The sequence below is a fragment of the Mauremys reevesii genome, unplaced genomic scaffold (assembly GCF_016161935.1).
Source record: "Mauremys reevesii isolate NIE-2019 unplaced genomic scaffold, ASM1616193v1 Contig2, whole genome shotgun sequence".
Lineage (NCBI taxonomy): Eukaryota > Metazoa > Chordata > Testudines > Geoemydidae > Mauremys > Mauremys reevesii.
Genome location: NW_024100826.1, coordinates 520,784 through 547,644, shown reverse-complemented (window position 1 = coordinate 547,644; position 26,861 = coordinate 520,784). Strand labels below are relative to the sequence as shown.

General features: G+C 52.0%; 1 protein-coding gene across 1 annotated transcript; it reads left to right on the top strand.

The window, feature by feature from the left end:
• Positions 1-15,303: 15,303 nt before the first annotated feature.
• Positions 15,304-16,215, top strand: LOC120393385 (olfactory receptor 9G4-like). The gene has a single exon (XM_039517883.1). It carries the CDS (start codon positions 15,304-15,306, stop codon positions 16,213-16,215), a length of 912 nt encoding a protein of 303 aa, XP_039373817.1.
• Positions 16,216-26,861: the final 10,646 nt, after the last annotated feature.

The window sequence follows — 26,861 nt, the reverse complement described above, 5'->3', positions numbered from 1 at the left end:
AGATACACCACCATGGAGCGTCAGAGGCTGAAATAATCAGAAGGGAGCGAATCCACTAGCAGGACATAAATGATTAAGTTTGTTCTGTTTTCTGCTTGCAGAACTTCTGAGAACAGATCACAACTTCCAGAAAGTTATTAGTTATTCACTGAAGGGTCAGAATCCGTTAGCTATGGATGTAAGATCTTAACTACAGTTTCTGCTAAGAACTTTTCATATAGGCCCGTAGTCCACAGGTTGGCTTGGGCTATGGGGGCTGACTAACAGAGAACAATACATAGCTCAGAGGAAGCTGGGGTAAACAGATAACCTTGTGTCTTTCAAGTCAGTGAGTGGAGTCAGCATAACTCCGAATGTAATTGAGCATCCTTATTGCAAGTTATAAACACATGAAGTGCTGAGAAAGGCCTCACAGTTACTCCCTAATGCAGGGAGGAAATAGTGGTACAATACCCCTCAGATCGTAGACAACATTAGGGAAGAGGCCTAATATGATTGACATGAGTTATAACACCCTCCCCTCACAGTCCTAGCCCACAGAAATGGAAGGGTAAAACTTGTGAAATTGTTAAGTACTAATTACTGTTTTTTCACTTGAAATCTCTAGAAATGTACCTGTTGGTCAACCGAGAAAGCTGCTACCTCATTCCCCTGGGCCCCAGAATTAGAATTTAACCTATACACTTGAATAAACATAGTTTGGGGGTAATTACCTGTGTGTAAGCAATATGTTAATTTGGGCCATGGGCGGAACCATTATGTAATCTTTCAGACCATTGGCTTATTGTGCTTATCTTGTCTTGCTGTTAGAAACTATCCAGGGGGATGGGAAAACCCATCCCTGTTGCTTCTCTCCGCCCAATAAGCACCATATATAATCTATTGTAACTAATTGTTTTGCAGTGTCTTTAAGCCTAATAAGCAAAGTGACACCCCGCCAGTGCTGTGCGTAATAAACTCCTGTGCTTGACCCTACACGGTGTGAATTATTGTTCCTTCAGATGGGGGCTTGTCTGGGATACAAGCTTGTGAACTGATTAAGGAACTAAGACTAAGGTCCAAGAGAGGTGAATATGTTTAATTTACCACCTCATTAGGCTAGAAATAGAGGTCTCTCATCCCCTTTCAGACACATCTTGTTCCCACTTTTTAAATTTAAGTGCAAAGGAGGACACATGTAGTACAAGCAGAGGAGTTAATAAGGGTACCAATTGGGAGGGGAGACATGTTCAAAAGGGTTATGTACTGTTTAAACTAAGGGGTGTGTTACAGAGGACTTAAACAAACCACCAGCAAGCGATTGGCCGTGAGTTAAGCCCAGGACTGGCTGGGTACGCAAGCAGTAGGCAGTGTAAACTGGTGGCCCTATTTTCTCATTGCATGTAACATTGCAAGTCCTAGGGGAGTGCCCCCGGCATATGACGTACATACAGGGGTGGTTCCAGGCCCCAGCATGCCAAGCGTGTGCTTGGGGCGGCATGCCACAGGGGGCACTCTGCCGGTCGCCGGGAGGGCGGCAGGCAGGCAGCCTTCGGCGGCATGCCTGCGGAGGGTCCGCTGGTCCCGCGGCTTCGGTGGAGCCGCGGGACCAGCGGACACTCCACAGGCACGCCTGCGGGAGGTCCACCGGAGCCGCGGGATCGGCGACCAGCAGAGCACCCCCCGCGGCATGCCTCCGTGCTTGGGGCGGCAAAATGTCTAGAGCCGCCCCTGCGTACATACCTTTGAATAGCACAAGTCTCCAATAAGGCTGGGAATTGTGTGTAACTTAAAACCGCGGTGTTCAAAGAAGGGGGAGACATACATCCCCATCAAAGCTGTCAGGTGTGGAAATTAAGACCACGGAATTTAAAGGGGGAAACGTAAATCCCCATCAAAGCTAAACAACCGTGGAGATTGAGACTACGGTGTTAAGGGGGGGAGACGCACATCCCCATCAAGCCTGACTGCCGTGAAGATTGAGATCACGGTGTCAAGGTGAAGACGTACATTCTCAACAAGGTCTGCAGCCAGGGTGATTAAAACCGATGGCATCAAAGGGGGAGATGAGAGTCAGCCCTCGGGAATATTTGAAGTATAAACATGTCAAAACTTGACAAGCAGCAGTTAAAAAAAGCAAACTATGTTGCAGCCGAACCAAAGGAAGAATTAATTAAATGGTGAAGTGACCAAAAAGGTGACAAATCAAACAAAGCAGTAATAGTTATATTAAATATACTCAACAAAAAAAAAAGAAAAATACAACCTTAAAAGCTGAGAATAAGGCACTAAAAAAGCAAAGCCCATGCCAGAATAATAACACTCCCTTTAAAATGTGTAACTGTCAGAAAACGGAAAAAGATCTCAGAGCAAGAGAATCACAATCACTATGCCTGGGACATGCTCCCAGATCAGAGGGTGGGGGGCTCACATCTGGCAGCCAGCTCACACTTGCCAGCTAGCCAGCTGATTAACTATCCATGGGCAGATTGGGCAGATTTGGCAGATCTGGCAGCAAGGAGCAAAAAAAAAAAAAAAATCAGAACCCCCTTCATACCTGTTCCCACATATGGGCCAGCATTTCAAAGGCCAAATCTGGGCACTGCCAGGGATAACGAGGGGGAGCCACAGGGATTAATTGCCCCAGGGGACAAGTACAACATATGGCTCCAATTAGGACACAGCATAAAAAAAATCAGAAATCTCAATAACCAGGGTCAGCCAACATGGGGATTTAACACAAAAACCACTGATATCTACCGTCCCTTTACCCCACAGGAAAAACAGGCACTGCTGTCCGAACTCAAATGTGATAACAAAAACACTGAGTTCTGGGACAACCTGGATGGCATGACTGAAATGCACGGCCTACATAAAAGGGATGTCCACATCCTGGCCAAGTGCAAATGCCCCAGAGATGTGTGGGACAACTTAAAGAATAAATGGAAAATCGGGCACTGGGCTGAGGAGAATGACCCCAACCGGGAGGCTAAGGAAGCACCAGCCTGGAACCCACACTAGGTGCGCAAACCACCAACTGGGGGGACCTTGCACTCAGTTGTCCAGCAAAAAGGGGAGTCTGCCATGTCTTATGCCGAAAAGAAGTGGAATGCATTCCGCGCTTATTCAGGCCTGAAGAATATAAGATCCCAAGTCCATAATGTGTTCCTACAAATTCTAAAAGAAGGGTTGTCTGCAGATCACTAAGCAGTCCTGGCAGTAGGCATCTACATTTTGAAGTATTCCCCTTGCAAAGAAGAGTCAGAAAAAATTGCATTTACAGTGAAAAACCAGCAGTTCCTCAGGGGTTCCATAACTCTCCCTCCATCTTCCATAAGGCAATGGCAAAAACAATAGCACGAGCGCCCTTGGAGGGGGATACAGTAATATTGCAGTCTGTTAATAACTTGCTAATCACCAGTTCAAATGAGAGGAACCACTTAAAAGCCCTAAACAGACTGTTCATATATCTTTGCAAGGCTGAATTTAAATTAAGCACAAAAAAGCTCAGTTACAACAATCAAAGGGCCTGTATTTAGGGCATAACATAGCGCAGGGAATAAAAGCAATCACAGTAGACAAAAAGCAGGCAATTCAAGAGTTAAAAAACCCACAAACACTTAAAGAAGTTGGAAAGTGCTGGAACTCCTTCATTTCTGTAAAACATATACACCGGAGCACTCAGAGATGGTGGAACCGATTCAAAGCCTCACTAGAGGCGGGAAGCCTGCAAATGAGACAGTGATATGTGGCACAGAACAAGAGGAGGCATGTCCGGGAGCATACACGGCTTCCTTAAGACCCTCTGTATCACAGGGGTTACCAGAATGCGTAGCAGCGCTAGATTGCGCTACCCGGGCAGTAAAAGCCTGCAAATCCTACACTCTCATGGGGAGGCTGGTGTTACATAAACCTCATACACGTATTAATCTCATGGTTAAAATCTGTAACAAATGCCCAGAGAGGTCAGTGGAAATCAACGTTGTGCTTACAAAACCCTAAATTTTCTATAATAAAAAAATAAATATAGCTAAATACCTAAACATAAATGAAGAAGTACACGTGTCTCAACAATAAAGCAAAAAAAAAGTGTTTAAAACAGTTTTACAAAAGCCATTAAAAAATCCAAATATAGTTTTGTATGTAAATAAATCAAAAAAGTATAAAAATAAAGTGCCACACCCGGGATGGGCAGTAGTGCTCGGTGACGGAACAGTAATAGTGTCAGGTCAGCTCAATAAATCCCAGTCAGCCCAAGAAGCAGAGCTAACAGCTCTGACTAAAGCTCTGAAATTGGGGGGAGGGCAAGAAGCTCACTGTATACACAGACAGCAGATACGCATTCCGAGCAGTGCCTGACTACAAGGACGTGTGCTCACGTGGGGGTCTTAAAACAGCAACCGACAACCAATCAATGATATAAAGGCAGTTCAGAGACTAACAAAAGCTGTCAAACTACCATCAGGACTGACACTAGTAAAAATAAAAGCACATAATAAAATCTCAAGCAAGAAACAAAAGAAAAACTACTGGTCAAACAAATGTACTAAACAGGCTGCACAGGCAAATTCTGTCAGGATTTGTACTACCGCAATAATTTAAAAACAGGTACATTTAAAAAGCTATTTACAATCATAAGCCCCCCACCCCCAAAACCTAAAAAACTAAGGCTGTGTATATAAAAATCACCTCTGGTATGGGCCTGGGGGGTGGGGGGAAGAGAGAAAACTGATAGCCCTCAAGTGCATACAGGCTCTGCTGCTCCATGCCATCCACTCTCCAGCTCACCTGGGACAGAGGCAAATGAGAGCTGCCCTAAAGCACTAGTGGTGGCCAGCCATAAAAAAAATGCCTTACAATTTCTTTAAAAATGTGTAACGTGCACAAGTAAATGTGGGTAAAAAAACCCAAAACCCTAAACCATCAACCACGGCCAGAAGGACCGTGGCAAAATCTGCAAATTAATTTTACTGGGCCCTTGCTACAAAGGAGGGGGTATAAGTACATTTTGGTAATTATTAAGCCTTTCACCCGATGAGTAGAAGCATTCCCCACTAAAAACTGTACTACCACAACAGTGGCTCGTATCCTAGCAAAACAATAATACCCAGATGGGGTCTGCCACTGTCAATAGACTCGGACCAAAAACCTCACTTTACGGGGTGTGTAATAAAAAAGGCATGTAAAACAGTAGAAATAAAGCAAAGGTTCCATATACCATACCACCCTGAAAGCTCAAAAATGGTAAAAAAATAAAATAAAATAGAACAATAAAAGCAGCCTTAAAAAAGGCCATTCTGAATACAGAAGACAAACGGGCACGCATACTGCCCTCTGTGCTTTACCAAATCAGAGGCAGTCCAAACAGGCTGACTCAACTAACACCTTTTAAACTAATAACAAAAAAAGCAATGAAAATGCCTAGTAATGCAGTCCTGCCTGCAGAAGGATCAGAGCCCTTCGCAGACAGGTTACAGAATTACATTAAAGTATTAAACAATAAATTAAAAAACCTATATAACCAAGTAAAAAAATCAAACCTAGCTAAATAATAACAGTAGTTTAAACAACCCTGCATTTCAAGTTGGAAATCTGGTAAGCTGTTGTATTTATCCAAACGTTAAAAAACCTGTGACACGTGAGCTGATTTTCAGTGGCACTCACACTGCCCGGGTCCTGGCCACCGGTCCGGGGGGCTCTGCATTTTAATTTAATTTTAAATGAAGCTTCTTAAACATTTAAAAAACCTTATTTACTTTACATACAACAATAGTTCAGTTATATATTATAGACTTATAGAAAGAGACCTTCTAAAAACGTTAAAATGTTTTACTGGCACACAAAACCTTAAATCAGAGTGAATAAATGAAGACCCGGCACACTGATTAACTGATTAAGAGAGCTTTAAACTAGGAATCTGGGGGAGATGGTCCGGGTAATCTCCACGCCGGAATTCAACATTGAGAGGGAAGAAAACAAAGTAAGAGAGGATACAGGTAGGAGAATGGACATAAGGAGGAAGGGTAGTGTAGATACCAGTTTAATAGGTGATACTGGTGGTAGAATGTCTGTGCCTAATTGGGTAAAGAATGTCAGTGAAGCCAAACGGAAAAAATTAAGATGTTTGTACACTAATGCGAGGAGCCTAGGTAACAAAATGGAGGAACTAGATCTACTGATGCAGGAAGTGAAACCGATATTATAGGGATAACAGAAACATGGTGGAATAGTAGTCATGACTGGAGTACAGGTATTGAAGGTTATGTGCTGTTTAGGAAAGACAGAAATAAAGGCAAGGGTGGTGGAGTAGCATTGTATATCAATGATGAGGTAAACTGTAAAGAAATAAGAAGTGATGGGATGGATAAGACAGAGTCTGTCTGGGCAATAATCACATTGGGAAAGAAAGTTACTAGAGCCTCCCCTGAGATAGTGCTTGGGGTGTGCTACAGACCGCCAGGATCTGATTTGGATATGGATAGAGACCTCTTTAATGTTTTTAATGAAGTAAACACTAATGGGAATTTTGTGATCATGGGAGACTTTAACTTCCCAGATATAGACTGGAGAACAAGTGCAAGTAATAATAATAGGGCTCAGATTTTTCTGGATATGATAGCTGATGGATTCCTTCACCAAGTAGTTGCTGAACCAACAAGAGGGGATGCCATTTTAGATTTGGTTTTGGTGAGTAGTGAGGACCTCATAGAAGAAATGGTTGTAGGGGACAACCTTGGTTCGAGTGATCATGAGCTAATTCAGTTCAAACTAGATGGAAGGATAAACAAAAATAGATCTGGGACTAGGGTTTTTTATTTCAAAAGGGCTAACTTTAAAGAATTAAGGAAATTAGTTAGGGAAGTGGATTGGACTGAAGAACTTGTGGATCTAAAGGTGGAGGAGGCCTGGAATTACTTCAAGTCAAAGTTGCAGAAACTATCAGAAGCCTGCATCCCAAGAAAGGGGAAAAAATTCATAGGCAGGAGTTATAAACCAAGCTGGATGAGCAAGCATCTCAGCGAGATGATTAAGAAAAAGCAGAAAGCCTACAAGGAGTGGAAGATGGGAGGGATTAGCAAGGAAAGCTACCTTATTGAGGTCAGAACATGTAGGGATAAAGTGAGAAAGGCCAAAAGCCATGTAGAGTTGGACCTTTCAAAGGGAATTAAAACCAATATTAAAAGGTTCTATAGCCATATAAATAAAAAGAAAACAAAGAAAGAAGAAGTGGGACTGCTAAACACTGAGGATGGAATAGAGGTTAAGGATAATCTAGGCATGGCCCAATATCTAAACAAATACTTTGCCTCAGTCTTTAATGAGACTAATGAGGAGCTTAGGGATAATGGTGAGATGACACATGGGAATGAGCATATGGAGGTAGATATTACCACATCCAAAGTAGAAGCCAAACTCGAACAGCTTAATGGGATGAAATCGGAGGGCCCAGATAATCTTCATCCAAGAATATTAAAGGAACTGGCACATGAAATTGCAAGCCCATTAGCAAGAATTTTTAATGAAACAGTAAACTCAGGGGTTGTATCGTACGACTGGAGAATTGCTAACATAGTTCCTATTTTTAAGAAGGGAAAAAAGTGATCCGAGTAACTATAGGCCTGTTAGTTTGACATCTGTAGTATGCAAGGTCTTGGAAAAAAATTTGAAGGAGAAAATAGTTAAGGACATTGAGGTCAATGGTAACTGGGACAAAATACTATATGGTTTTACAAAAGGTAGATCGTGCCAAACCAACCTGATCTCCTTCTTTGAGAAGGTAACAGATTTCTTAGACAAAGGAAACGCAGTGGATCTAATTTACCTCAATTTCAGTAAGGCATTTGATACGGTTCCACATGGGGAATTATTAGTTAAATTGGAAAAGATGGAGATCAGTTTGAAAATTGAAAGGTGGATAAGGAACTGGTTAAAGGGGAGACTACAACGGGTCATACTGAAAGGTGAACTGTCAGGCTGGAAGGAGGTTACTAATGGAGTTCCTCAGGAATCAGTTTTGGGGCCAATCTTATTTAATCTTTTTATTACTGACCTTGGCACAAAAAGTGGGAGTGTGCTAATAAAGTCTGCGGATGACAAAAGGCTGGGAGGTATTGCTAACACAGAGAAGGACCAGGATATCATACAGAAAGATCTGGATGACCTTGTAAACTGGAGTAATAGTAATAGGATGAAATTTAGTAGTGAAAAGTGCAAGGTCATGCATTTAGAGATTAATAACAAGAATTTTGGTTATAAACTGGGGACACATCAGTTGGAAGTAGGAGGAGGAGAAGGACCTTGAAGTATTGGTCAATCACAGAATGACTATGAGCCGCCAATGTGATATGGCTGTGAAAAAAGCTAATGCAATCATATCAGGGAGAGAGAGGAATTATTTTAGCTTAGTACCAATGTGGACACAAGAACAAATGGATAGAAACTGGACATCAGGAAGTTTAGACTTGAAATTAGATGAAAGTTTCTAACCATCAGAGGATGAAAGTTCTGGAACAGCGTTCCAAGGGGATTAGTGGGGGCAAAAGACATATCTGGCTTCAAGACTAAGATTGATAAATTTATGGAGGGGATGGTATGATGGGCTAGCCTAATTTTGGCAATTAATTGATCTTTGATTATTAGCAGGTAAATATACCCAGTGGTCTGTGATGGGATGGGATCTGAGTTACTACAGAGAATTATTTCCTGGGTGCTGGCTGGTGAGTCTTGCCCACATGCTCGGGGTTTAACTGATCACCATATTTGGGGTCAGGAAGGAATTTTCCTGCAGGGAAGATTGGCAGAGGCCCTGGAGGTTTTTCACCTTCCTTTGCAGCATGGGGCACGGGTCACTTGCTGGAGGATTCTCTGCACCTTGAGGTCTTTAAACCACGATTTGAGGACTTCAATAACTCAGACATAGGTTAGGGGTTTGTTACAGGAGTGGGTGGGTGAGATTCTGTGGCCTGCATTGTGCAGGAGGTCAGACTAGATGACCATATTGGTCCCTTCTGACTTTAAGTCTATGAATCTATGAATCTATGAACCACTTCTGAAAGGTTGCCGACTCCTGTTATAGTGTATAAGTACTTTCATGAGGAGAAAATTCTGGATACTAAAGGGCTCTTTAATCTTGTAGAGAAAAGCAGAACACGAGCCAAAGCCTGGAAGTGAAATCCAGACCTATTCAAATTAGAATACACCAAATTTTAACAATGAGGGCGACAACCACTGCAACAAGCTACCAAGGGAAGTGGTGGACTCTTCAAGTCTTCAGATCAAGACTGGAGATCTTTCTGGAAGATGTGCTTTAGTCAAACACAAGGCATTGGGCTCAACATACGAGTAACTAGTTGAAATGCTATGGCTGGTGTTATACAGAAGATCAGATTAGATTATCTTCTGGCCCTAAAATGTGTGACTATTAAGATTAGAGATGTGTTGGTGGATTGTCAAAGGGAATACAGATGCATATGCCCCACACGTGTCCAGTTTAGGAGAGCACAGCTGAGGAAATTAATGGGATAGTCTCCTGCTTCCATAGCTTTTGCGTAGCCATCTCTGGAATATTGGGTACAGTTCTGGGAACCAAGGTACCAGAAAGATGTTGACTGACTAAGCAGAGTTCAGAAAAGATTATATATATTTTCAATAAGAGTTGGATCAGACCCTAGGTAGGGGTGTGAAATATTTGGGATGAGGTAAGGATTTGCAGAGGGTGACATGGGTGACTATAGATAAGAGTAGTGGGAAGCAGTTTAAGAAGATTTAGGCTGGCTATCAGATAAAATTGCTTAACAGTGAGATGAAGTAGGCCATGGGGGAAGCCCCATCATTTGTGGTAAGGCCTGAATACCTTCAGAGCACTCTATAGCATGAATTAATTAAACAGGACACCTCCAGGAAGTGTGCATTGATACCCTCAATTTACAGAGGGCCAAATGAGACACTGAGAGGCAAATCCAGGACTTGCCCAAGTAACACAGCAAGTCAGGGGTAGAAACAGAAACCAGCTCTCTTTGCTCTCAGTCTCTTGCCCTATCATCTAACCTGCACTCGCCTCTCTGTATATGGGGTTGTGATGGAAACTCTGGACCCAGACCCTATAGCTCATAGGGGTAGCTCCACTGCAGTCTGCACCCCACTCTCTGTTCCATGCTGGGGGTGGGGAATGGACATATCATGAATGGCTTCTTGAGTGGCTCATGTATTAACAAGCTTCTGCCTTCCCATCTCAGGCCTTGTCTACACTACAGGACTATTTCGAATCTACTTAAGTCGAATTTGTGTATCCATACTAAATACACAAATTCGAACTTCTGAGTCCACATTCACGGGGCCAGCTTCGACTTTGGAAGAGGTGCACTGTGGGAAGCTATCCCACAGTTCCCGCACTCCCCGCTGCCCATTGGAATTCTGGGATTTCCCCCCAATGCATGCTGGGGGGAAAAATGTGCCAACGGTGGTTTTGGGTTAGTGTCGTCATTGAACCGTCAATCACGCCCTCCCTCTTCCTTGAAAGCGCCGGCGGGAAATCTGTTCGCGCCCTTGTCTGGTCGGTTACAGCGCGGACGCCACAGCACTGCGAGCATGGAGCCCGCTGTGATCATCGCTGCACTTATGGCCGTTGTCAACTCCTCGCATCTTATCGTCCACCTCTTCCACAGTCAGCTGCTGAGAAACCGGGCGAGGAGGCTCCGGCAGCGCGGTGAGGAGAGTGGCACAGACCTCTCAGAAAGCAGGGTACGCCGCGCAGTGGAGATCATGGTGGCAATGGGTCACGTTCATGGTGTGGAACGGCGATTCTGGGCCCGGGAAACAAGCACAGACTGGTGGGACCGCATAGTGCTGCAGGTCTGGGATGACACAGAGTGGCTGCGAAACTTCAGGATGCGTAAGGGCACTTTCCTTGAACTGTGTGACTTGCTGTCCCCTGCCCTGAAGCGCCAGGACACAAGGATGCGAGCAGCCCTGAGTGTGCAGAAGCGAGTGGCCATAGCCCTCTGGAAACTTGCCACGCCAGACAGCTACCGGTCAGTAGCGAACCACTTTGGCGTGGGCAAATCTACCGTGGGGATTGCTGTCATTCAAGTAGCCCACGCAATCGTTGAGCAACTGCTCTCAAAGGTAGTGACTCTCGGAAATGTCCAGGTCATCATAGATGGCTTCGCCGCGATGGGATTCCCAAACTGCGGTGGGGCTATAGATGGGACTCACATCCCTATCCTGGCACCAGCCCACCAGGCCAGCGAGTACATTAACTGAAAGGGCTACTTTTCAATGGTGCTGCAAGCTGTGGTGGACCATAGGGGACGTTTTACCAACATCAACGTTGGGTGGGCGGGCAAGGTTCATGACGCGCGTGTGTTCAGGAACTCTGGTCTGTTTAGACGCCTCCAGGCAGGTACTTTCTTCCCGGACCACAAAATAACGGTTGGGGATGTGCAGATGCCTACAGTGATCCTCGGGGACCCGGCCTACCCGCTAATGCCCTGGCTCATGAAGCCCTATACAGGCGCCTTGGACAGTGAAAAGGAACTCTTCAACTACCGGCTGAGCAAGTGCAGAATGGTGGTGGAGTGTGCTTTCGGACGTCTCAAGGGGAGATGGCGGACCTTACTGACTCGCTCGGACATCAGCGAAAAGAATATCCCCGTAGTTATTGCTGCTTGCTGTGTGCTCCACAATCTCTGTGAGAGCAAGGGTGAGACCTTTTTGGCCGCTTGGGAGGTTGAGGCAAATCGCCTGGCTGCTGTTTACGATCAGCCAGACACCCGTGCTGAGAGAATATCCCAGCGGGAAGCGATGTGCATCAGGGAGGCTTTGAAAGCGAGTTTCCTCGCAGAGCAGGGTAACCTGTGACTGTCCACTTGATTTTAAGAGAGCCTGATCACAAACCAAGTTTCCCCCACTTCCAAAGGACGTTTTAAAACTAAGGACATGTTTCAGTAATTAATAATTAATCTTTCGTTGACTTTGCATTTCTGTTTCTTGGTTGAAACATGGAAGCATTCTGTGCTGGGTAAGGTGTGCACTGATGGGTGGGTTTGCAGGAAGGGGCGAGGGGTGCCGTCTTTGGATAGGGGTTAACATGACGGCTGTGGGTTTGGGCGTTGGAAGGGGTGACGGGTGTGGGGGAAGGGTGAGTATCTGCCCCTGGATGAGGGCTCTTTTTGGCGCTCAGGGCACCGGGGAGGATCGTGGCTACGGTCCAAGTGCATGTGAAGGGAAGCCTGCCTTTACATTCGGGGATGGCAGGCACCAGGACCCTGGACAAGCATACACATCAAGGAAAGACCCGGGGCAGCATACACCACACAGACTGTCACTGGTGCCTAGTGACTGCAGTCTGTGTGTGCCCTGCAGTTGACCCTGCACCCAAGTCTGTACCATGGCACTGTGGACTATGCACTGAAATTAGAATTACCCCCCCACACACACACCCACAGAAAGTCTTCTGACACCAGAAACGTGACGGAAACAGTGAGTAACACCAAACCGCTTTTAATAATGTAGTACACAGTGGGGGGTTTAAACTTGGAGTTGGGACTGGTTGATGCTGTAAGGAAAGAGCTTGTACAAATTTACAGCGCGAGAGTTGTCTCGAACATTATCGGTCTGCTGCGGTGCAGGGACAGTTCTCACGGCCCCTACCGCCCCTCCTTCTTGTAACTTTGGGTGAGGGGGGGACAGGACTTCTTGGCGTTGGAGGGCGGTTGCAGATGCACTGCAGGGGGGCTCTCTCCTCCTGCCTGCGGTCTTGCAGAACATCTACAAGGTGCCGGAGCGTGTCCGTTTGCTCCCTCATTAGACCAAGCAGCATTTGAGTCGCCTGCTGGTCTTCCTGCCGCCACCTATCCTCCCGTTCCAGGTGTGTGCAATGCTGCTGACACAGGGTCTCCCTCCACTGTCTCTGCTCTGCCGCCTCCGCTCTGGAGCAGGCCATCAGTTCCTGGAACATGTCGTCCCTAGTCTTTTTCTTTCGGCGTCTAATCTGAGCCAGCCTCTGCGAGGGGGATGCCGGGGCAGTCCGGGAAGGAGCCGAAGCTGTGTGATGCGAAAAAGTAGGTGATTTCCTTGAACACATACATGTTTGCCAACAGTAAACACAGTCTAGTCAGTTTCAGTTAACAAGACCAAAGAGGGAACCAAGTCTCAGGAGATCTCAGAACTAGTCCGAGATTTCGGAATACGCTCTCATTGGCGGCGCCATTGCACTGGATAGCGCACAAGCGAGGAGAGACAGCTGCATCCCTCTTGCACAAAGTCCTGGTAAGCCTTACAGTACATACTGCTTATCAGTTACTGGTTAGCTGTGCTCTCCTGCTAAAGGCAATGTGCAAAGCAGAAAAGATGACCCTTTTGCAGCCCCTACCGCCAGTGCACGGGAAAGATCACTGTATGCTTTTCCTCTGTGGCATCCAACACGTGGCTGTTAAGCGAGGGTCATTCTTATGCAAAGGAAAAGTCTGTTAAGCGAGGGTCATTCTTATGCAAAGTAAAAGTCTGTTAAGCGAGGGTCATTCTTATCAGGGGCGGCTCTAGACACCAGCGCGCCAAGCAGGTGCTTGGGGCGGCCGTTTCCCGGGGGGGCGGCATTTGGCTCCGGTGGAGCTCCCGCCGGCATGCCTGCGGCAGGTCCACCGGAGCCCGGGATGAGCGGACCTGCCGCAGGCATGGCTGCGGCGGGTCCCGTCTTCCCGCGGCTCCGGTTGAGCTCCCGCAGGCATGACTGCGGCAGGTCCGCTCGTCCCGGGCTCCGGTGGCGGGAGCTCAACCGGAGCCGCGGGAAGACGGGACCCGCCGCGGGACCGGGGAAGGGCGGCGCAGCGCTCCGCCCTGCTTGGGGCAGCCGGATTTCTAGAGCCGCCCCTGATTCTTATGCAAAGTAAAAGTCTACCATTCACAATAGTAACAGTACACTAATTCCCCTAATTAGATGCAGCACTTCCAGAACGACATTACCCTGAGGCGTGTCAGGCGGACTCAGAGAGAGCGGATGCTAACAGAAGCCCTGCACAGACCAGGACCATACGCTGCCATGCTCGTAGAGGCGATGCTTCCCCTTTACCTTCGGATGGCCTGGCGCGGAAGAGTGTGCTTCCATGGAGCACCCAATAAAGCACCTCTCCCAAGAAACCTCCTGCTGAGGCTTTTCCAGCTGCTCTCTGAGAGCTTTTTTGAACTGTCCCCAGAGGATTATTGCTCGATCCCTATATGTGTAGACCTACTGTTTGTATAGTTTGATATTTAAAAATTTTTATATAGTATTTCTATTTTTTATATATATACCTGTTTCTTAAAAAATAAATGTTTCCCTGTTTGTAGCACTTACCGCCTGATCCTTCCCCTGATTCCGAGTCCGGGTTCACGGGTGGGGACGGTTGGTAGGGGATCTCTGTGAGGGTGATGAAGAGATCCTGGCTGTCAGGGAAAGCGGGAGTGGGTTCGATGTCGCCTGCGCCATCCTCAAAAGACCCTTCCTCATCTTCCCCATCGGCGAACATGGAGGAGGAACTGTCCTGGTACACTATTCCGTCCTTGGAGTCCACCGTCACTGGTGGGGCAGTGCTGGCAGACCCACCTAGAATGGCATGCAGTGCCTCGTAGAAGCGGCATGTCTGGGGCTGGGCTCCGGAGCGTCCGTTTGCCGCTCTGACTTTTTGATACCCTTGTCTTAGGTCCTTCACTTTCACGCGGCACTGCATCGCATCCCGGCTGTATCCTTTCTCTTTCATGGCTTTAGAGACCTTCTCGAAGGTCTTCGCGTTCCGCTTGCTAGAGCGCAGCTCCGAGAGCACAGACTCCTCGCCCCACACAGCGATCAGATCCATGACTTCCCTGTCAGTCCATGCTGGGGACCTCTTTCTATTCTGGGATTGCCCGGACTCCTCTGCTGGAGAGCTCTGCATCGTTGCAGGTGCTGCGGAGCTCGCCCCGATGTGCAACCAGAACGTCAGATTCAAACCGCCCAGACAGGAAAATGAATTCAAATTTTCGCGGGTCATTTCCTGTGTGGCTGGCCAGAGAATCCAAGCTCGGACTGCTGTCCAGAGCGTCAACAGAGTGGTGCACTGTGGGATAGCTCCCGGAGCTACTAAGTTCGATTCGCATCCACACCAAGCCTAATTTGAGCTAGCAAGTGCGAATTTAGCGTTACTCCACCTGCCGGGGTGGAGTACCAAATTCGAACTAAAGAGCCCTCTAGTTCGAATTAAATGGCTTCCTGGTGTGGACGGTTGAGCGGTTAGTTCGAATTAACGCTGATAAATTCGAATTAAAGTCCTAGTGTAGACCAGGCCTCAGTAGGCAATGCCTATGGAGACCATGGAGGAGGGAAGCAACCGCACCCTGGTGACACGGTTCATCCTTGTAGGTTTCATGACAGAGCCACACCTGTGGATGGCCCTCTTTGTGCTCTTCCTCTTCTCCTACAGCCTGACACACACAGGGAATCAGGGACTTATGACATTGATCTTCCTGGACCCGCGCCTACACATTCCCATGTACTTCTTTGTGGGCAGCCTCTCCTTCCTGGATATCTGGTATTCCTCAGTCTACACCCCCTGGATCCTGTCTGACTGCGTCACCAAGAGCAAAGTCATGTCCTATGCCGGCTGTGCTGCCCAGTTCTTCTTCTCCGCTGGCTTGGCCTATAGTGAGTGCTTCCTGCAGGCTGCCATGGCCTACGACCGCTATGTGGCCATCTGCAACCCGCTGCTTTATGCCTCCGCCATGCCCAGGAAGCTCTGTTTCCAGCTAGTGGCCGGCTTTGCCAACGCCATCATGCACACAGGAAACACCTTCCACCTCCGTTTCTGTGGGGACATCACCATCAATCACTATTTCTGTGATGCGCCACCACTGGTGAAGATGGCTTGTGATGACACCCGGGTTTATGAGCTCATCCTGGCCACTGTTATCGGCTACAACGTAGTGGCCACCACCACTCTCATCCTAGGCTCCTACACAGCCATTGGGATGGCCATCTTGCGCATCCACTCTGCCTTCTCCACCTGCTCTGCCCATCTAGTCTCTGTCACCCTCTTCTATGGCTCCATCCTTTTCACGTACTCACGGCCCAGCTCCCAGCATACTCCAGAGTGGAACAAAGTGGGTGCTTTGTTTTACACTGTGGTCAACCCTCTGGTCAACCCCATGATCTACAGCCTGCACAACAAGGATGTGAAGGAGACACTGAGAAAGCCTTTGGGAGAGCCACAGCACCCAAGTGAATAGCAGCAGCAACGGCGGGTCTGAATACACAGATGAGTCAGAGTTCTCTGCAGTGTCCTTAGTTATTGATTTAGGCATGAGGGACTTGCCCCACTCAAGAAGGCTGAACTGGAGACTCTAGGTCTCTGTCAGTGGGAACTCTACCATACTGTGTGCCCCCATGGACAGCTCCTTGACCAGTTCCCAGCCCACACCTTGCCACGAGCACAAGCATGGAGCAAAAATAGTAGGACAGCAACACAGAGACAAGAGAATAATAAACATGCCTTGCTGCAACTAGTCCAACTGCTTGATTCTGTCATTCCTGACTTATGAGGAGAGTCTGAGGGAACTGGGATTATTCAGTCTGCAGAAGAGAATGAGGGGCGCTTTGATAGCTGCTTTCAACTACCTGAAAGGGGGTTCCAAAGAGGATGGATCTAGACTGTTCTCAGTGGTACCAGATGATAGAACAAGGAGTAATGGTCTCAAGTTGCAGTGGGGGAGGTTTAGGTTGGATATTAGGAAAACCTTTTTCACTAGGAGGGTGGTGAAGCACTGGAATGGGTTCCCTAGGGAGGTGGTGGAATCTCCTTCCTTCGAGGTTTTTAAGGTCAGGCTTGACAAAGCCCTGGCTGCGATGATTTAGTTGAGAATTGGTCCTGCTTTGAGCAGGGGGTTGGGCTAGATACCTCCTGAGGTCCCTTCCAACCCTGATATTCTATGATTCTATGATTATGATTCTATGATTTTATGTGTTACTGAAACAGGTTGTAAGGTTGAAAACACCCACAAGCAGTCTTCCAGGTACAACAGTAAAAAGGCCAAACAGCAAGTGGGAAGAAGATATAAAAGGGGGATGTAGTGAGGCGGCCTGGCTCCCGACCGCCCCAGAGAGAGAGGAACCAGAACAGCCACCTCAGTGGGCGGAGCAGCCTCAGTGGGCGGAGCCACCGCCGCCTGTTCCCGCCCCCCGGAAGTCAAGGGGCGGGACAGGAAGTATAAAAGCCCGGCCTCAACCCTCAGTTAGAGCCCAGCGGCCGGAGAGGACGGACGCTCCTGTTCAGGCTCCTGACCGGCCGAGCCTGCCCAGAGCCAGGTACCCGGACGCGGACGGACCAAGCCTCCCTCGAGCAAGGTACCCGGACGCGGACGGACCAAGCCTCCCTCGAGCAAGGTACCCGGACGCGGACGGACCAAGCCTCCCTCGAGCCAGGTACCCCGAGGTGGACTGGCCGAGCCTGCCCCGAGCCCGGTACCCCGAGGAGCTGCCCGAGCGTTCCTGTGACCCGAGTCCAGAGGAGCAGCCCGACTTAGACCGCTTTCAGCTCACCGAGGAGCCCATGATATGGGACCCCGCTGCCGAGCCCAGCGACGAGCAGGTACCCGAGGAGGGGGAGATGGAATGCAGCCCGGGGGTAGCCGAACCCTGTCCGGCTGAGGGCACTGACGTGCCCATGTCAGTGTGTTGCGGCCAGGATCCCCACTGACTGCAGCGGATCCACGCCGCTGTTAGGGCCCCGGGCTGGGACACAGTGGAGTGGGTGGGCCTGTGTCCCCCCTGCCACCCCACTCACGGGTGGCAGCCTCCCCCTCCTACCAGCGTTCAGGCAGAGAAGCCTGCACTTACCTGGGCTTCTTGAACTGCTGCCATAGCTCAGTTCCCGTTACAAGGCCCTGAGCCTTGAGCTATTGTTTGTTGCCCTGCCCTGACTGAGGGCCTGGGCCTCCTGAGACTGATGCCGCTGCTTAGCTCCTGTTACAAGGCCCTGAGCCTTGAGCTATTGTTTGTTGCCCTGCCCTGACTGAGGGCCTGGGCCTCCTGAGACTGATGCCGCTGCTTAGCTCCTGCTACAAGGACCTGAGCCTTGGACTATTGTGTGTTGCCCCACCCTGACCTAGGGCTGGGCTTTCTGACTCTTGTGGCTCAGCTCCTGAGACAAGGACCTGAGCCCCTGGGACTATTGTTTGTTGCCCCACCCTGACCTAGGGCTGGGGATTACTGAACTATTGTTATTACTCAGCTCCTGAGACAAGGACCTGAGCCCCTGGGACTATTGGTTGTTGCTCAGCCCTGCTGTGAGGAGCTGAGCTAGAACTGCTGTGTTGCTGCCCCGCCCTGACTGAGGGCTTGGGCTTAAACTAGTGACTTTGTGTGCTCAGCCCCTGCCTGAGGGTCTGAGCTAGAACTGCTGTGTTGCTGCCCCGCCCTGAGCTAGGGCTTGGGGACTACAGACGTAGACTGCTGCTCAGCCCTGTAGTGGGATCTGAGCTCCCTGGATTCTGGTGTGCTGCCCCGCCCTGACCTAGGGCTTGGGGCTTACTGATGCTGTAACTGCTTAGCTCCGGCTGCCAGGACCGGAGCCTAGACCTAGTGTCTGCTGTCCCGCCCTGACTGCGGGCTGGGACTCCTAGCAGGAACCGTGTGCCTTCTGTTCTGCCCCTGCTTGAGGGGCAGAACCCCAAAAACCCTTCAGAACCCGGAGACTGATAGGGCCGTGTAGTGAGGCGGCCTGGCTCCCGACGGCTCCTGAGACGGCCCGGCCCCTACCTCGGACTATTACACGTGGTGCCTTCTCTGAGGACCTTTTTGCCCAGAATGTGGGCACGAACTCTAGACACCGGTGAAAAGGGGGCGACGGGAGAGAGATCTCCCGCAAAAGAGATGGACCTATCCCAGCTCCTGACCCTCATCACTGAGAGCCAGGAACGACAGCAGGCGGCCCAGGCGCGACACCAACAGGAGCACCAGGCCGCCCACCAGCTGCAGCAGCAGCAACTCGTAGAGCAGCTGGGGGTCCAACAACGGCAGCTGATTGCGGACCTGGTTACCCAACACCAGGACTTCCAGCAGACATGTGTTCAGCAGCTTGCAGCGGCTCTAGCCCGACCGGGGGAACCCCTACCCGGGGGCACTGCAGGAGCCCCGCGACCCAACCCCCCAATTCGGTTAACGAAGATGGGGCCCGAGGATGATCCGGAGGCTTTTCTCGTCACTTTTGAGAGGGTGGCTGTCGTCGCGGGCTGGAACCAGGAACAGTGGGCCACCATCCTGGCCCCATACTTAACGGGGACTGCCCAGACGATCTACCGAGGTCTGTCGGTGGAAGCGGCCCAGGACTACAACTTAGTGAAGGCCGCTATTCTGGACGCACTAGACGTGAGCCCCGAGACCTACCGACAACGCTTTAGGAGCCTGTCCTATCCCCCGGGGGCCCGGCCGCGGATGGTGGCTCAGGAACTACGGGAGACCTGCAAAAAGTGGCTACAGCCCGAACGCCGGACATCAGAGGAGCTGATGGAACAAATTGTATTGGAACAATTTGCCCAAGTACTTCCGCCGAGGGGAAGATCCTGGGTCCTACGCCACAGGCCGACGACGGTGTCTGCAGCCGTTGCCTTAATGGAGGACTTCCTCGCGGCTGAGGCCCCGTCGGGGTCGGCGGGCCCGGCGGTCCCGGCCCGGCCGGAGCGCCCTAACCCAGAGAAGAGGGGGCCGTCCCCCCGGGCAGCCGTAAGTGCTCCCTCCCGCAGTGTAGAGACCCAGGCCCGGATGGCCGCGCCCTCCGGGAGACCCCCACGGACCCCGATGCCCACAGTCAGAGGTCCCAGCCGGAAACCCCCCGGTGGTGACCCCGGAGCTCCGTCACGGACGGAGCGAGCCACCCTGGGACCCTGTTTCTCCTGCGGGAAGTACGGCCATTTGCAGCGAGCTTGCCCGGAACGGGAGTGTGCATTCGGCCAAGTCTACTCGGGGGAAGGCCGTGCCCGACGCCCGCAAGGGGCCAAGATCACCGTGCCCGTCATCATTGAGGGACGCCAGGCGGTGGCCCTCCTCGACTCCGGCTGTGGCCAAACGCTGGTCTGCCAGGCCGTGGGCCCGCCAGCGGACGACCACCTTGAGAAGATCCCACTGCAGTGTATCCACGGGGATATACGACCCTACCCCAGCGCCCAGACCCAACTGACTATTGATGGGGTCACCCGACGGATGACAGTGGGGCTTGCACCCCGGCTGGCCTACCCGGTGATCCTGGGGCGGGATTGGCCCGATTTCACCACCGTCTTACGCCGCCACCTCGAGGGTAGCCCGCAGGCCACGCCGGCATGGGAAGGTGAGGCACCAGAGACCGGGGAGGATGAGAGGGAAACCCCCGTCCCTACCAGTCCCACGAGAGAACGGGAAGACCCTCCCCGAGAGGGACGAGAGGATCCCTCGGCACCCACAGAGTTTTGCCGGGACCAACGGGCTGATCCCACCCTCGCGCGGACCTATGAGCAGCTGGCCTCGGTGGATGGGACTATTCTCGACCCCCAGCGAGCGGCTCAGTGGCCACACTTTGAGCTGCGGCAAGAGCGCCTTTACCGCGTGGAGAAAGACCCCCGCACCGGGGACGTCCGGACACAGCTCCTCGTGCCGCAATGTCACCGCCGGGCCGTCATGAAACTGGCCCATGACGTCCCAGCGGCGGGGCACCTCGGGCACGACAAAACGCTGGCCCGGATCCTGGGGCGCTTCTTCTGGCCCGGGGTGTACCAAGAAGTAAAGGACTACTGCAATTCATGTCCAGGATGCCAGTTGGCCGCGCCCGCCCAGACTCCGAAGGCACCGTTGGTGCCGATGCCTATAATCGAAACCCCCTTTGAACGCGTGGCGGTGGACCTGGTGGGGCCCCTCCCGAAGAGCAGCGCGGGGTTCCAATATATTTTGGTGATGATGGACTATGCCACCAGGTTCCCCGAAGCCATTCCTCTTCGGAACATCTCAGCCCGCACCATTGCCATGGAACTGGTGAAGGTCTTCGCCCGCGTCGGCCTACCCCGGGAGCTCCTCACGGACCAAGGGACCAATTTCACGTCCCGGCTGCTCAAGCAAGTTTGCGAAATCATGGGGGTCAAGCAACTCCGCACCTCCGTCTATCATCCCCAGACCGATGGATTAGTGGAGAGGTTTAACCGGACGCTGAAGGGGATGCTGCGTCGGTTTCCCCAAGAGGACCTTCGCCGGTGGGACCAGCTCCTTCCGCCCCTGCTCCTCGCCATACGAGAAGTCCCCCAGGCGTCGACGAAGTTCTCCCCCTTCGAATTATTGTATGGGCGGAGACCCCGGGGCCTCTTGGATCTCATGAGAGAAACCTGGGAACAGGCTCCCTCCCCGGCCCAGGGTCTCTTACAGTATGTGCTTCAACTTCAGGAGCGCCTAAAGCAGGCGGGGGATCTGGCGCGGGAAAACTTGAAAGCCGCCCAGGACACGCAAGCCCAGACCTATAACCGAGGCGCCCAGACTCGGGACTTCCAACCCGGGGACCGGGTATTACTCCTCCTCCCGTCCAGTGAATCAAAAATCCTGGCCCGGTGGCAAGGGCCCTATGAGGTGGTCAGAAAGGTGGGCCCGGTCACGTATGAAATCAATCAACCGGACCGGAAGAAGAAGATCCAACGCTACCACGTCAACCTCCTCAAACCCTGGAAGGAGCGAGAAGGGCTGTTGATTAACCCCTACCCGCCAGAACCGGAACTGGGGCCCCAGGTCCCCCAACCCGGAGACACCGAGGAACCCCAGCTCGGGGAGACCTTAACCGAGGAACAGCTCCAACAGACCAGGTGCCTCCTGCGAGCTTTCTCACGCACCTTTACGGACCAACCGGGACACACCTCCCTGGTATACCATCGGATCCAGACAGAGCCAGGGGTGGTGATCCGGGGGACGACCCGACCCCTGCCCTACCATAGGAAGCAGGTCGTAGAGAAGGAGGTACGAGCAATGTTGGATTTGGGGGTGATAGAGCCGTCGCAGAGTGAGTGGCGCAGCCCGGTAGTGTTGGTACCCAAACCCGACGGCTCGCAGCGCTTCTGTATCGACTTCCGACGCGTTAACGCCATCTCCAAATTCGACGCCTATCCCATGCCCCGGATAGATGAGCTGTTGGCCCGCCTGGGGAGTGCCCACTACATCACCACCCTAGACCTAAGTAAGGGATATTGGCAGATCCCTCTGGAGCCCGCCTCCCGCGAGAAAACTGCCTTTGCCACTCCCTCCGGTCTCTACCACTTCACCAGGATGCCCTTCGGCCTCCACGGGGCCCCGGCCACCTTTCAGCGCCTAATGGACCGCCTCCTCCAGCCCCATCAGGACTATGCTGCCGCTTACCTCGACGACGTTGTAATCTACAGTCCACAGTGGGAGCATCACCTGGAGAGAGTCGCCGCTGTCCTGAGGTCCCTGAGGAAGGCCGGCTTAACCGCCAACCCAAAAAAATGTCGCATCGGTTGGCAAGAGACTAAATACTTGGGGTATGCTATCGGGCATGGGCAGGTAAAACCCCTGATCGGCAAGGTACAGGCCATCGCAAACTGCCCCCCGCCGACCACGAAGCGCCAGGTGCGGCAGTTTCTAGGCTTGGCCGGTTATTATAGGCGGTTCATTCCCCAATTTGCGACGATTACAGCCCCCTTAACGGGGCTCCTAACAAAGGACAGCCCACGGCAGGTGAACTGGACTACTGAGTGCGACAGGGCCTTTCGGACTCTTAAGACCTGCCTCTGCAGCGAGCCGGTCTTGTATAGCCCCGACTTTAACCAGCCGTTTATCTTACAGACCGACGCCTCGGAAGTGGGACTCGGGGCTGTCTTGTCCCAAGACGTAGGGGGTGAGGAGCATCCGGTTCTGTACATTAGCCGGAAGCTGTTTCCCCGCGAAAAAAACTATGCGGTGGTCGAGAAGGAAGCCCTCGCCGTGAAGTGGGCTTGTGAAGCGCTCCGATACTACATCCTGGGAGTCCCCTTCACCTTGGTCACCGACCATTCCGCCCTTCAGTGGTTGGCCCGGATGAAGGACCACAACATGCGGGTGCAGCGCTGGTACCTGGCCCTCCAGCCATTCGCCTTCACGGTCCACCATAGAGCCGGTAAGGACCATGCGAACGCGGACTTCCTCTCTCGGCTGGGGGGTATGGAATGGGCTGGTCCCGCTGCTCGGGAACCAGCCTTGAGGGGGGGGCCGTGTAGTGAGGCGGCCTGGCTCCCGACCGCCCCAGAGAGAGAGGAACCAGAACAGCCACCTCAGTGGGCGGAGCAGCCTCAGTGGGCGGAGCCACCGCCGCCTGTTCCCGCCCCCCGGAAGTCAAGGGGCGGGACAGGAAGTATAAAAGCCCGGCCTCAACCCTCAGTTAGAGCCCAGCGGCCGGAGAGGACGGACGCTCCTGTTCAGGCTCCTGACCGGCCGAGCCTGCCCAGAGCCAGGTACCCGGACGCGGACGGACCAAGCCTCCCTCGAGCAAGGTACCCGGACGCGGACGGACCAAGCCTCCCTCGAGCAAGGTACCCGGACGCGGACGGACCAAGCCTCCCTCGAGCCAGGTACCCCGAGGTGGACTGGCCGAGCCTGCCCCGAGCCCGGTACCCCGAGGAGCTGCCCGAGCGTTCCTGTGACCCGAGTCCAGAGGAGCAGCCCGACTTAGACCGCTTTCAGCTCACCGAGGAACCCATGATATGGGACCCCGCTGCCGAGCCCAGCGACGAGCAGGTACCCGAGGAGGGGGAGATGGAATGCAGCCCGGGGGTAGCCGAACCCTGTCCGGCTGAGGGCACTGACGTGCCCATGTCAGTGTGTTGCGGCCAGGATCCCCACTGACTGCAGCGGATCCACGCCGCTGTTAGGGCCCCGGGCTGGGACACAGTGGAGTGGGTGGGCCTGTGTCCCCCCTGCCACCCCACTCACGGGTGGCAGCCTCCCCCTCCTACCAGCGTTCAGGCAGAGAAGCCTGCACTTACCTGGGCTTCTTGAACTGCTGCCATAGCTCAGTTCCCGTTACAAGGCCCTGAGCCTTGAGCTATTGTTTGTTGCCCTGCCCTGACTGAGGGCCTGGGCCTCCTGAGACTGATGCCGCTGCTTAGCTCCTGTTACAAGGCCCTGAGCCTTGAGCTATTGTTTGTTGCCCTGCCTGACTGAGGGCCTGGGCCTCCTGAGACTGATGCCGCTGCTTAGCTCCTGCTACAAGGACCTGAGCCTTGGACTATTGTGTGTTGCCCCACCCTGACCTAGGGCTGGGCTTTCTGACTCTTGTGGCTCAGCTCCTGAGACAAGGACCTGAGCCCCTGGGACTATTGTTTGTTGCCCCACCCTGACCTAGGGCTGGGGATTACTGAACTATTGTTATTACTCAGCTCCTGAGACAAGGACCTGAGCCCCTGGGACTATTGGTTGTTGCTCAGCCCTGCTGTGAGGAGCTGAGCTAGAACTGCTGTGTTGCTGCCCCGCCCTGACTGAGGGCTTGGGCTTAAACTAGTGACTTTGTGTGCTCAGCCCCTGCCTGAGGGTCTGAGCTAGAACTGCTGTGTTGCTGCCCCGCCCTGAGCTAGGGCTTGGGGACTACAGACGTAGACTGCTGCTCAGCCCTGTAGTGGGATCTGAGCTCCCTGGATTCTGGTGTGCTGCCCCGCCCTGACCTAGGGCTTGGGGCTTACTGATGCTGTAACTGCTTAGCTCCGGCTGCCAGGACCGGAGCCTAGACCTAGTGTCTGCTGTCCCGCCCTGACTGCGGGCTGGGACTCCTAGCAGGAACCGTGTGCCTTCTGTTCTGCCCCTGCTTGAGGGGCAGAACCCCAAAAACCCTTCAGAACCCAGAGACTGATAGGGCCGTGTAGTGAGGCGGCCTGGCTCCCGACGGCTCCTGAGACGGCCCGGCCCCTACCTCGGACTATTACAGGGGACAATGACATCATGATGGTATCTCACTCTCCCTACAACAACACAGCTGAAAATACCTGAGGAACAAGGACTGAACTGTGGGAAGTGATGATCCCAGACTAGAGGGATTTTTAGCCTGTGTATGAAAACCTGGGACAGCCAAGTTAGCTTGTGCCTTAAGAATCCATGATGGGGGATTCTGAGACATGATTTTTGCACACGGGGAGGCTGGCAACACTTGGGGTCCCCTCCACAGTGGGGCCTGAAGGAAGAAGTTCCCTCCTGTTTTGTGCTTGCAGGTTTTTCCCGCTGTGCACAATAATTAGGCCACCAGCCCCAACCCCGCAGCCTCCATGATGTACTTCCCACACCTGCCCTTTGCAAGCACTGTAGCTCCTTCCCTTTGAGCCTAACATCCAGGCAAGCCACACAGATACTTTCCCTAGGCTCATCCCTTGGGTATGAGGTGGCCCCATCTAGTGGTGGAGCCAGGTGGAGGGAACAAGGGGAGCAATAAATTAAAAGGCTCCACCCGCTGCGGCGCTTTTACTCACCTGAGGCGCTCGGGTCTTCGGCAGGCCCTTCACTCACTCCAGGTGTCCCGCCGCCGAAATGCCACTGAAGACCCAGAGCGAGTGAAGGTCCCGCCGCCAAAGACCCGGAGCGCCCTCGGGTGAGTAAAATAAAAGCGCCACAGCAGGTGGTGCCTTTTTTTTTTAACGCTCCCCCGAGTGAGTACGAAGGCATGAGGAAATTGACAAGGCGCCACTTGTGCTCAGTGGGGCAGTGGCCGCTCCCTCGGCTCCCCTCCTAGCTACGCTACTGGCCCCATCTGGCTAGCCAGACCAGTAGCCCTAGCACACACATCCCACCTAACATTGCTAGACCCCTGACTCCATCCAGCCTGGCAACCCAGGGCACGCCCCTCCCAGACCAGCATCTCTCCCCTAGCCCCAACACACTGACCTATGAACCCCCCAGCTCCATCCCACCTGGCCCCATCTAGCCCTGGCATCCCTGGCCACTGACTGTGGTTAGTGCTAATAAGCAATGGTCACATAAACACCACCCTATACTGGAAACCCACTGACCGCTACACTTACCTACATGCATCCAGGACACACCACACAGTCCATTGTCTACAGCCAAGCTCTAAGATACAGCCGTATTTGCTCCAATCCCTCAGACAGAGATAAACACCTACAAGATCTCTATCAAGCATTCTTAAAACTACAATACCCACCTGCTGAAGTGAAAAAACAGATTGACAGAGCCAGAAGAGTACCCAGAAGCCACCTACTACAGGACAGGCCCAACAAAGAAAATAACAGAACGCACTAGCCATCACCTACAGCCCCCAACTAAAACCTCTCCAGGGCATCATCAAAGATCTACAACCTATCCTTAAAGATGATCCCTCACTCTCACAGATCTTGGGAGACAGGCCAGTCCTCGCTTATAGACAGCCTCCCAACTTAGATCCAACTGTCCTGCCTGAGTCAGGGATACATCCCAGGAGTCTAACTGTCACCCAGCTCTAACCATTAGGGACACTGGCCCCAACATCGGCTCTTGTGATAACGCTCACCAGAACCTCCCGATCCGCCGTAGGTGGGAGAACATCTCCCCGCCCGGGATGTATTCCATCACCAGGTATAGATTGGAGTTATCCTAGAAGGAAATGCAGTAGCAACAGAGTGCAAGGGGGCCCCTGTCAGTGCCTGCAACACCAGGATGAAACTGCTCCCCACACCCCTGCTCCATTATTAGCCCCTCCCTTTCAGGGCATTAACATGTCTCAAGGGAGCCTGATGCACTAGCCTGGCTTCCACATAGCACACAATGCAGTGCACCTGCTGTCTGGGACATAATAGCCTACTACTGCTGTCAGCTGCTGCTGTTACTCCTTTAGCTCAAGGGCCAGAGGGGCTGCGCTGTGGTGCCGAAGGTCCCAAACACACACCTGCAGTGGAGCATGTAC

Bases quoted from the DNA above. Each gene is read 5' to 3' on its own strand.
- LOC120393385 (XM_039517883.1), top strand. From the start codon at position 15,304: ATGGAGGAGGGAAGCAACCGCACCCTGGTGACACGGTTCATCCTTGTA.